A 12,804-nucleotide genomic window follows, 5' to 3' on the forward strand; every position below is an offset into this window, starting at 1 on the left:
TCCCAGTGGTTTCCAGTCTCCTTCCTCAGCCAATGCCAGTTTTCCTCCTGCATCTTCATCAGATCAATCTCCCCTCTGCTTCAGTTCCTCCTCCCACATCCTATTAGTTCCAAGTCTCCTTGCCCACCAAATCCCAGTCTTCCCCACCTAACTCCTCATCTAATTCAGTGTCCCTCCACGCAATAGCTGGCAGTCCCCATTTCCCTCTCTAGCTCGTAGGCCCAGTATCTCGCCCATCCCAACTCCCAATCTCAGTTTTCCTCTCCCCCACATAGGCCTCCAATCCCCCACTTGCTCTTTGTCCAAACTTACTACCACCATCTCCCACCCCTCTGGTCTAGCTCTTGTCCCCTCTGCATTTGAATCAGGCAGCTTCTTTCTCCACAATGCCTGGGCCCAGCAGAGGGGACATATAGAGTTCTTTGTTCTGGTGCCAAAAACCACAGCAGCTCAGAGCTACTATTTCAGGGAAAATCTGGTCAACTCTCAGCTGGCCCATACCCAGTGTAGACAAAGTCTTCAGAGATTTTAGCTGCGAAGATGTAGTAAGTCTCGACTGAGCATGGGCAAATGTAACCCACACGCCTTCTGGGTGTGATGTTCTGTCCCACTGAGACCACTTAGAGAGAGATAAATGAGTCTGCTCTACAGGCTTAGCTAACAGCCAGTTGGCTTTTAGCTCATGCGGTAGAGGCTCATGCTTTAAGTGCCAGAGGTCCCACGTTCGATCCCGTCCACCGACGACCGGCCCCTGTCAGTGTTACAAGTTGGGGCTGGTCCAGGATTTCAACTGGGAAGACTCTGAAGCTCAGGACCTGCTTCCTCACCTAGGGAAAGTATGTAACCCACACACATTCTGGGTGTGGAGTTCTGTCCCATCTAGTGGCACTGAGACCACTTACAGAGAGATAAAATGAGTCTGCTAACAGCCAGTTGGCTTTTAGCTCATGCACTAAGCTCCAAAGGTCCCCGGTTCAATCCTACCCACCGATAACCGGGGTCTGTCAGCGTTACACAAACAAAATTTTTTCAAAAGCCTATAACTTGGCCAAATGTGCGGGGATTTTCACAGGCATGGCAAAAGGCATGTTCCTGATGCAAAGGCCACTGCCTGCCAAATTTCAAGTTCCAGCTCCCAAGCATGGTGTTGCTAAAATTTCTCAGAAAAAAAAAGGACACCAGCAATTTTAACATAAATTAAAACAATGAATTTTTCCCTAGCCTCATTATTGGAAATGCCTGAATTTTTTGGAAAAAAGTCATCGCAAGCAGGCACCAAGCACCCAGGTTAAATTTTGGCAAAGTTATGAGCAAGTGAAAACAGGGTCTTATAATGCTACCAGCCCACCTATAATATATGGTGCTTGATATTTTATGCTGGAAGGTTATGTTTTCTTACAATTGCTGAACTCTTTCTTGATCTTTTAATTATTCTTTGCATGTGCTTCTTTCGCATGTTACTCTGTTTTTATTTTCATAAATAAACAATTGAGCCAGATCCTCAGCTGCTGTAGATTGGCATATTTCCACCAAAGTCAATGGAACTACATTGATTCACACCAGATTAGCATCTGGCTCATAATATAAGGGTCTAGAATTTTTTGGCTCATTTGTTTTATAGCTTTCCAACCAGTTGCAATGCACGAATGAAATATTAATTTATAAGAATGGGCTTAGCTTTGTCTATTTCACTTTTGAACTATCTTGCCTCTCCCTCCTCAATCATGAAAATAAATGCAATGTAACAAACCACCTCCCGTACACTAAATCTAGATCCATATTGTGGAGCTGAAGTATTGTAGGGTGTTTACCAAATTCTGGTCCTATGCACCTTGTAAACTTCCCGTTAAGGGCCTGATTCTGACCTCACACCAGTGTAAAACTGATGTAACTTCACAGAAGTTACTTCTGATTTACAGTGGTGTAAGAGGACAAACAGGCCCATAATATGGAATTTAAATGATGCAGATGGCTTTTTTGCAGGACATCAGCACTGGAGTGAACTTCCCCCGAGCCATTTTCTCTCTTCCCCTCCCCACAACTTTGCCCCACTTTAAGCCCAAACCTACAACTTTTGCACAGCCAAAATTTCCACTCCGGTCAAGCAAAGGAAACAAGATCAGACTCTAACTATAAAGTTATATTTGGAAGCTAATTTTAAGCCTTAGGAAAATAGACAGCAACTTTAGGGAGAGAAAAAACACTGGCATTAAAGTAGCTCGTAGATATGTAATTTTGTTATTTTATATTTTCTTTAAAATATTTTTTCTAATATTCATTTCATTCTCACTGAGACACAAGTTCTAGCCTAGATTTTGTACAAACCATTCTAATTTCTTAGATTCTGTTCCAGACAAAATATTTTTTTAGCCACATCAAATCTGAGTAACATTGATCAATTATGACAGCTTCGCCTGCCCCTGGAGGAATTTCAAGATATCAGCCTATCTTGAAATGAAAACAAGCCTTTTATGAACAACTGAAATGGATGTTGCAATGTTTCATATCATTAAAATAACTTATACCAGTCAATTTTAAATGACTATCTGGCATAAGTGGTTCTGATATGCCACACTTCAAACAAAAGTATCTAAAATTTGTAAATCCAACCAAATCTATTTATATCCATTAGGTAGCTTAATGTCTGTTTATTTTCCTCCTGTTCTTATTTTAGCTTCTGTCATGTTCCATCAAGCATAAAAATTATGCTTTTTAATGCATTTGTACCATTTCATGCGGCAGTTGATTTAGTTTGTCAATGGGAAAGGTTTGTGAAGGTAAGGTATTGTTCAGATCACAGGACATTTTACTTGGCCATCACATTTTGACATTTGACAAGAAATTAACTAGAGGAAAGAATAGCTATTGAGAAAATGCCCAGTGACAGAATGTAAATGATTTAAAGCCAATTTCATGAAGGACATAAGCTCCATTTAAATCTAAAATGGCATGAGAGATACACAGAAAATATTTGCAATATGCCTTTGCAGTCTTACCCAAATCTGGATGTCTTACTGCACAATCAAATACTTGTGGTATATTATTATAGGCTGAAACTCCCATATATCAAAGACCATACCTGGGAAACTGACCTTTAAAATAAATGACAAAGACTCAAACTAGAGAGACAAAAAAATAACAGGATAAGACAGCTTGAAATTAGGCGGGATTCATTTCTTAAATAGATGTACTATTTTCCTTAACTTCAGTTTCATGATATTTCTCCTGTTGATAATTTACAGCAATAAACCAGGTTTGTCTAAAACAGGTAAACTTGGGTCTAATATGAGTGGCAGTCAACATATAAAACTATGGTCAGTAGATATGGAAGAGGGAAAAAGGGGTAAATGATAAGGGTAAAAGTAGGACAGAAGTGGCAGATGACAAAACAGCTTCTGAAGGAAAAGTATTCTGAAGAGTCAGCTATGCAAGTTAGACTGGTACTTTGGCAGATCTGACTTACATAATAATTGACACAAGCAGTAGATAAATCAAGCTGATGCTGACTTAGGGCTACAAGGCTATCAACAAAAGGAGAATTAATGCCCTTTCATTTCAAAGTGTAAAAGAGAAAAATACTTGCCTGTTGTTCTGCTTTTCTGATGATATCATTCTTCAGGATTCTCACTCCTGGATCTTTGCTACTTCGAGTGAAATGATCAGGAAATCTTCAACTCTTCAAGCATTTTGACCTCTAAGGTCTGTGGCTGACACATGCCATCCTCTGCTAGTATATATAATGCCCCCTAATGTCCCAGTCACTTCCTGTGTTGAGAGATGCCTTTTTCAGGATGATGAGGCAATTCAAAATGATTAATTATTTGGAGGGGCTCACCGTGGTTCTTCCACACTCATGGTGACATCTCTATGTATGCTCGCATGCATGTCATGGTCAACTCCTAAGACAATGAAGCCATGAGCAGGGCCACCAATCTGGAATGATTTTGAGCCACTCAGCACTCTTCCTTTCTCCCTTTAAAGAAAAGGCCATTGGGGAGGGGGGAATTACTCACTAATACTAGCATCAAGAAGAATAGCCAGGTCTTCCAGTACTGATAATTATGGAGCAGGCAGTGAAGTGCCAAGTGGCCTGCTAAACACAGGCACTTTTGTATTGGGAAAAGAGCAATCTGAGGTGCTGAGGGAAGAGAGCCATGTGCATCTGCTAAGAAGGCGAAGCATATTGAGACAAGCGCAGAAGAGGCTGGGGCAAGTGCTAATGTGCAGAAGGGCTGGAGCAGGCACTGAAGTGCCAGAACACCAAGGAAACAGGCACCGAAATGATACTGAAGTGGACTGGAGTGCTCAAGGCAAAGACCTCATAAGTTAGGTAACTGCTTTCGGACTAACTGGAAGGGAAGAGATTACTAAATGCAAGGGACCTCATTTGGGGGCTGCTGGAGTGATGGAGACATGCAGGATCTGCTTAGGGATCTCCCCTGACTGCACTGGGACCATAGGCTAGTTTCAGACACCAGGTTAGGTCTGTAGTGCTGGCAGCTGGAAAAAACATGTTGAGGCCCAATCCACTGAAGTAAATGGAAGTTTTGTTAGTGCCTTTAATGTAAGCAGTGTTTAATGAAGGACCAGGCTCCTGTTTTGTAAGATGAGCAAATGTGACTCAAGAGTTATTGATTAAGTAATAATGTTTGATGGGAAAAGTCATCTTCTGGCAAGTATTGACTATCTGGAGGAGCTGAGGACCCAAGGTGAAAGTCACAGCCCTTAATCCAGCCAGCAATTAACTACTAGAGTCATTACCATTAAAAACATTAATATATAAAAGCTGGAATACCAAATAAAAACCAATTACTATTTTATATGCTAAGCAACTGAACGGCAGATAGCTATGAATGTGGGACTGTTAACAGTACTGGCTTTTTTCCTAACAGTTAAATCAACCAACCGGAAAGCAGGACTTCATTCTGCATATACTGCTAGGTTTATAATTAAGAGTTAATATGGAACACGGACACATGGTTTTTACAAAATCCTTTTCCTGACCATAACTACATTTTAAGCCTTTCACAGGATGCTGATATGTATTTATGAAATTGAAAAGCTAGCATCATACATAACAGCACTGCAATATTACTAGTGCACTACTGTATTTTATGCTAGGGTAAGATTAAGAAGGGCAGCAATTGCTTATGAGATTACATAGGGTATATGATTAAAAACCTTATTGAGATTAATATTATTGATCCAACTGTGTGTTAGTCTGAGGTTAAATGAGAACATTTCTGATACAGAACAACCACCTGATAAATAAACAGGAAGATTGACACAACCATCTCCCAAGCAGCGGCCAAACAGATCTATCAGCAAAGCATACAGGTTTTGACTGCAATTCTGAAGCTGGAGGCAGAATTTTAAAGGATGTTAAAGCTCATTTGTTGCAAAATACTGTATGGCAGCTGTATCAATAACTCATTTAAGGAGATGCTGCTTACAAAGAAAGGCTCTTTTATCACAAAGGGCCACCTGGCATGGAGAAGTTAATGAGATCCTAGAGGATTTTCAAATAAAAGGTTAACATCTATTTGACAGTGGAAGAATATCTCTTGATAATTTACATTAAACACAATCCTTTGCTGTACTTTCACATACAGTTGCTCAGCATTTGCTGGGAGTTTTATTTTTTAAAGGATGATGTTCCTTCTAGAACAGATTGATGAGTAACACAAATAGATTGTTTCATGAGTCAAAATCCTCTTCTAGTCCCCATTAGGAATCTGAAATTCCTGACATCTGTACATTCTGATCTTCTATAGATAATTATACTTAAGCCCAAAGAAAAAGGGTGCATCTTCTGAGAAAAACACAGCAAGAGTGACAGATTTAAGCATAAATTCCTGAAGGGGGAAAGGCAAATATTACAAGAGCATTATCACTGCTGATACTGGCTCTTAATAAATGAGTCAGCTAAAATAAATTGCATTTCCAGAGGAATTCCTTGATAATATATTTTACCAAAGTAGTTTCTGAAGGTCTTTCTCAGGGCTCCCAGGAGCCGTGTGTTAATAACTGATGAGACGGGTTGGGGTTGAGTTCCCTGCCTCTGATGAAGCTAACCTCACGTTAGATACTGCCAAAAAACACCATGGCCAGAGATGATGAATCCATGGGACTCACAAAAATACTTCCAAAGAGTAAATGTTTTGCCTTTGGAATTAACCAGGCAACACTCAGCATCAGAGGGGTTGGACTAGATGACCTCCTGAGGTCTCTTCCAACCCTAATCTTCTACGATCCTATCAAACATCCCTTCATACTCCACCTTCCATGTTTCAAATTACATAAACTGAATGCTATGAGCGGTGTATTTTTCCCTCCTCTGTTGTACTTGGGGAAGAGTAATCTGTCATGGCTCTGCCTACTCTTTCCCCTTTTCTGCCAAGGGGATCTCAGAGGAATACATGGTAGTGCACTCCCCAGACCACTGAGGCTGTACTTTTGCCATCCTTACATGAATCATACAAGGTGGTGGAGAAATGGCTCCTTACTCCCTCGCCCTCATGTATGTGGTCTTGTGAGGAGCAGCTGGACCACAATCAAGCCTGTAATACATATAGTCTAAATTACCTCTTGTGGTATTGTATCAGTTTTTAAATCACTTGCATCGGTTTTCAGTTTGAGTGAACATTCTCTGTAGGAACTACCTGTTAAGGAAGTGATCATAGCAGGTGTCCAATGAGTTTTGACATCTCATCCCACTGTGAGTTATTACCTTCCCTTGTCTCAAGCTGCACATCTGAGTTTCTCGCTGTTAGACTGAAGAGTCTCTTTTTATAGATTCCAGATGTTTGTGGCTAACTGAATTCCAGGCCCATTTTTGGACTGCCTGTGTAATCCAGGCATGAGTCACAGCAGTGAGTTGTCACCGCTGGCTCCAACCATGTACTATAGAACTACTCTCTTCCCTTTCTTTTGTAGTACAGCACATTCTACTCTGTGAATCACCTTTAGGTAAAAAAATAGGACAGATGATGACTCTGTGTTCACTTAATAACAGAGAATCGAGAATAGGCATCCCATAATTACAACACCAGGTTTAGTGGCATTGTAACAAACTGCATAAAAGGAAGCTTGAATGGACAATGGTATCACTGGAACTATGGGATGTCTCGTAATTATCAGCTGTAACAAAATTAATAAGACCACTGAGTAAGCATTTCGTAATAAAATATGAAACTTCAAAGCTCAAATTTAGTCCCTTACTCCTGGGATAGCAAAGGACATGGTTGGGCACTGAGCCCAGGGTCTTGTGTCCTACCAAAGAGTCCCCTCTCACCCACTTGGGAGCTGTACTACGGGCTCTGAAAGGAATCTTATCCAGACAGTTCATCAAGAAGAGCAGTTATCTCTAAGGTTCCACTCCTGCAAAATGCTTAACTTTACACTCATGAGTCGACCCATTGACATCAATGGGATGATTCACAAGCTTAAAATTAATCATGTGTAAGTGTCTGCAAGGTCAGGGCATAAGTTGGGCGACAGAAAAGTGCCCAGAGTATTCCTGGAGGGAAGAAAACACAAACAAAAAGAAAACATCTTTTAAAAAAATACTGTGTGTGAGAGAAAGGGTGTAGTATATGAGTGTATACAGCTTGTTTACTACACAATGGCAGGCGAGGTCCAGAACTGACTAAGCTTTGGGTAATCACCAGTAGAAGTGCATCAAGCCAGCTTTTTCTTTACTGGAGTTCTGCATGTGGAGGATTCGCTGGCTTAGGCCCAGAATTCATGGGGGTATGATCCCCTGCTGATTCAGAATGATGTCAGAATTGCACATGAGTACTTTTATTCTATGTCTGATTAGAGTAGTTGACAATTTAATAAACAACATATGGTACATTTTAAGTGAAATAATGAGGTAGTGGAATTATCATGGGCCTGATTCCTGTCTCCCTAAGTATAAATCAGGAATAATGCAATGGAAATCATTGGAGATTGTCACAGGGTCACCACGGGCTTCTTCCCTCTTGAGCCTGCACCCTGTGTCTAGGCTGGTATCATAAAGAACCTTCCATGCCTTCTTTTGCTGGATCACCCAGTGTCTTTATTTACAGTGTTCATGCAGTTCCCAGATCCCCCAACAGCTAGTGCCCCATAGACCCTCCCCAGGGTCTCCTGGCTTTTGAGGCTTCCTTCTTTAGTAAGGAGACAGCAATACCACCCTCCTGTCTCTTCCCAGGCCAGCCTCCCCACTGAGGCTTGCCCAGGGCTTTTATAGCCCTCTCGTGCCTCAGCCTAGCTGTCAGTACTTAGCTCAGCATGTTCCTCTGAGCCAGCCCTCATTAGGGCTTGCAGCTGGGCTCCCTGCTGAATACCTGTGTCTCTTCTCCTGGCCAGTGAGCAGGCTACAGCCAGCATTTTGGCAGGGCCTTAAAGGAGTTTACCCCTGCCCTGCCACAGAGATACACAACGGGTGAGATTAAAAACAGGCCTAAATGTTGCAAATGGTGGAAGCATTTTAAGCTTTATTACAGTATAATGCAAGGGAGGAATTTTAGCTAATCATTCTCCTCTCACACTGGCATGATGCATGTCCAACCTCTCATTTCCTTTCTTCACAAGCTTGAAGAAATATACACACTTTCACTTCTCGAGTCAATTACTCATCTTACCCACATCTCCAGAACATACCTGGCAAAGAAGCGGTCCAAAGCTTTCAAGCCCTTACAGTATTTTCTCTTTCTCTTTTATTTTTTTTCCAGTGATATGTTGAATAGCAACAGTCTCTGTTGTTTTATAATATACCCACTATGCATGGCTTTTGAGATTGAATAATTGCCAAAGCAAAGCTGAGGTTTTTAATAATTTTCAAAAGTCATTTTGGCCCTAGTCCTGCAAACACTTAAGAACATAGGTCACTTTTCTCATGTGAATAGTCTCATTGTAGTAAAAAAAAAAAAAAAAAAAATCTGCTCATGTTCATATTAATCATGAGCTTAACTGTTTGCAAGATCAGAGCCTTAGCATACTCAGAATACTAAATATACTATAAAGCAGTAAAGACCATCCCTTAAACATAAAAAGGAACTACAAGATGTGTTTTTTCCCCTGTTAGACACCCCCACATTTTTCATCATCAGTGAATATTTGTCTACATAGTACTTACAGGAGTGAAGTAAGTTGTTGGGAATCTTTGAACTGCAGAACGAAACATAAATTGCCTGAGTTTTGAAAAAGAAGCAATTAAGGTCATTTGAGACACACTCTTACTGCTACTTACAGTTTCACCAACAGTTTCCACCTGCTTCTATTTCAGTATAAGAAAATATATCTGTCGTTCTTCTCAATCTCAATAGGCAATATAACAGAAGTCATTCTGTACTGGTGAAATATACTGTGAAACTAAGAGACTTAACCGTATCTTTCCCTAGGTATATAGAGAAAGATAGCTAAACCACTTTTATTAATCATAATTCACTACTACTACTATCTATAAAGAGCCCTATTTACAAACTCAAATGATGTAGGTATCTTAATTCATGTTTAGGCACCTGCAGATGGAAAAGGACTGTTTTTCGGAGGCGCTGAGTACAAACAACTCTCGCTGGAATGAGTATTATGGCCCCGATCCGGCAAAGCACATAAACTCATGCTTAACTTGAAGCACATGCTTCAAACCTTGAAGTCTATAGAACTGAAACATGTGGTTAAAGTCAAGTACATACTTATTGCATGGGGATGGGCTTAAGCATGTGTTTAAATGCTTTGTCGAATCAAGGCCCTAACACAGAGATGGGAGTCAGGACACTGACTATGGGGCTGATTCACTGAAGTTAATGGGAGATTTCAATGGGCTTTGGATAAGACCTAAATGGGAGTTGTAGGTGCATAGTAGCTCTGAAATTCAGGTAAAAATACATGAAAATAAAACAGTCTAAGAAAATGAGAAGATAAGAACGTTGATTTACTTACTTGGATGCAAACTTGGGCACTGGAACAGGGAAAAGATTATACTGTCCTGGTGCAGTGTCAATATCCTGGAAGGAATGGGTAGTATAGACAGGACAGTGACAGGTAATCAAGGTTTGACTTCATATTACTGATTTCTTCACTAACATCTGTAGTCACAGACACAACTCTCATTTAAATCAACAGGAAAGATATGCATGTATCTGAGGGTGGAATTTAGCTCATACCAGGCCCATCATTTTGTATTGCTATGTTTTAAGGGTCTGATCCTACTCAGCTGTTGCTCCCAATGAAGCCAGTGGCATATAGAACCTTTCATCTAAGGAGCTAAAACCTCATTCTGATTGATTAAGCCTTGCAACACCCCTCTGAAGAGCAGAAGAATATTTATACCCACTTAAACATAAACATTTTTTAGAGTAGGATGCTGAAAAACTAGATTTAAATTATGTGGTTAAATTTTCAGATGTGGAGGAAACCGATGCATTCGTGAATACAGGTGTGCACAGCTGCAAAACCTCCACAGCGGCTAGTCCAAGCAAACCCATTATATTGGTGCCCCCAGCCAAAAGACTCAAAGTTCATATGCAACTTACTCTTACTCTGTCTACCCACTCCACTGAAACTACTATGTCGTGCCAATTAGTGAGAGGGTTCAGACAGAGGATGAAGGCCCTTCCCCTGGCAATTGCAGAGGTCAGAGGAAGAGAAAGAAAGAGAGCCTACACTCAGTGTTCTCATCCACTAGACTAGGTAACGTTTTGTTTGTATTATAAGCCATTTTAGGAACATGAACCCTGTTCCTTCTTCCCCTATGGCAGTTCTGCAGACTTTACTGAACCTGGAGATTGCAGGTGGCATGAATAATACATGAGCAAATGGTGGCCAGGATCTTCTGAGGGCCATTTGAGGGGTGCAGAGCTCTTTTACAGGGGAAGCCCCTCTTGGCCTCCTTTCTGCCTTAGGTACAGAGCTGGTTGACATGGAAAGGAGAGACCGAAGTCCCAGTGACAGCTATATCACTCATTGGAATCTTGAGGGGGGCTGGGAGCCATCTAAAAAGTCTAACCCTTTCCTATATTTGTTGCAGGATTAAGGTATCTGACAGAAACAGGCTAAGAAGATCAAGGTGGCTGGAGCCTATCAATCAACCAGGATCAGCTGCTTTATATACCGAGCAAAATGAGGGGGGCAAGGCTGGACATAGAGAAGGAAGTTCTTATTCCAGACTGCACTAGACTCCAAAGGTTTCTTCTCACTCAGTGACTGTTTATACTCTGGGAGGACCAGTGGGTGGGTCTGAAAAAGCCTAGCCTGTGACAATAGCACTCAGGGCTTGTCTAGTCTGGGATCAAAGGTACATTTTTAAAATATGACACCAAAACCATATAAAATAATACATTTTAAAGTTCTAGACAGGGCAAATTGTAGTTAATGTGTGCAAGCTGGGAGAGGTGACCTTAAGCTCCCCCTTATCTTTTTTCATTTAGAGATAGCTCTGACCACTATTTTGTTTTTACCTTATCTTTAAAACATAAGGTGTTGGGACTTTTCCTTGGTGTGCTTTTAAATGAATATGTAGCTGGCTTTTTTCCTGCCAAATCTACAAAGCTAGGAGGAATGTATGTATAAACATCTGGTAGCGTAAGATCAGCTGTTGGTTGGAAGATGGAACATCTCTTTCTGCCTTCTCCTTTAAAATTATATGTCACTTTCACTGGGTTGAGCTGGGCTTCTTCAATAAAATCCCGTACTATATAAGTACCTGGCGTAGGTGTTGGCTAGTAAAAACAAACATAATTTAGGCTGAGATTCTTGTGCAGTTCTGCATTTCTACTAAAAGTGTATTTGACATGTTATTTTGAACTGGCATTTGTCTTTGTTTTAATTAAATCCAGTCATTCAACGCCTGACATATGCTCACATTTCAGAAGTTATTGGATCCTGGTCATTTCATCTGTGAAATGGTTAATGACAAATATTTCTTTTTCTAAAGAAAATAATTAAAACAGCCAATTGAACTATCAGCATCATGTTCTAACATGTAAGCTACCCACAAGAAGCATCTTGTTCTTGCTCAGAAAGACCTATGCCCAAGAGCTGCAATCAAGCCTCCAACTTAAATTGCTGTAACAACAAATTTCTACATTTCAACTTGATTGACAAGATAGTGACTGCTTCCTCACTTCAAGGGACCAAACCACAACTGAACTGGAACACACCATTTGAATTACTGTTTTCATCTTCGCTTTCTACCAGTGAAAACATCCAATTTGTGTTAGGTACAGAAAAGCAGGAGGAAAAAAAGATACAAAAAATATTGGCTACAGAACATTTTGCTGTCAGTCCTGCTATAAAATTTAATGGCGTCAGATGTGCTTCTCAGTGGAAACTGCTGATTTGCTTAGGGCTTTCTTCAGCTGCAAATTACCCCTGTGGCTGCTGGCCTACAGAGGCTCTCTGAATATTTTGCACTCCACAGCCACAGAGACTATTCCAGACTGCAAGAGGTTTCTTCTCACTCAGATGCGGCTGAAAGATGAGGATTTTGGATTTACCCAGATGCCCCGAATCTGCTTCTTTCTCAACATATTCTCTGTATTTTCTGAAGTGCTAACATGGGAAAATAAGTTGTTCCTTGCTGGGGGGTCAATCAAGAAAGACATTTTAAATGGCTTGTGTTTATGAAGGCTTCTCCCTAGCTGGCAGCTCCAAAATCAGTTGTTTTTGTAGTGTGGATTCCGCCTTTAAAAAGCAAAGTCATTTTAGACCTTACCTATGATGGGCAAATACAGTATACTAGAACCTTTAGAAAAAGAACCATCTTTAAACATAGTTCATGCTACAAAAAAATTAACAGAGCTAGGCTGGGGATGG

The 12,804-nt window shown here is 40.7% G+C and overlaps 1 protein-coding gene across 1 annotated transcript in view; it reads right to left on the reverse strand.

The window, feature by feature from the left end:
* Positions 1-12,518, reverse strand: part of STPG4 (sperm-tail PG-rich repeat containing 4) — a 28,053-nt gene extending 15,535 nt beyond the window's left edge. Inside the window, exons 1-4 of the mRNA XM_043543148.1 lie at positions 12,486-12,518; positions 11,448-11,708; positions 9,931-9,995; positions 9,125-9,179 (exon numbers count right to left, since the gene is read on the reverse strand). Coding sequence (XP_043399083.1) covers positions 9,125-9,179; positions 9,931-9,995; positions 11,448-11,708; positions 12,486-12,518 — 414 coding nt within the window. The remainder of the gene's footprint in view (positions 1-9,124; positions 9,180-9,930; positions 9,996-11,447; positions 11,709-12,485) is intronic.
* Between the last annotated feature and the right edge of the window lie 286 nt (positions 12,519-12,804).

The sequence above is a fragment of the Chelonia mydas genome, chromosome 3 (assembly GCF_015237465.2).
Source record: "Chelonia mydas isolate rCheMyd1 chromosome 3, rCheMyd1.pri.v2, whole genome shotgun sequence".
NCBI classification, from domain to species: domain Eukaryota; kingdom Metazoa; phylum Chordata; order Testudines; family Cheloniidae; genus Chelonia; species Chelonia mydas.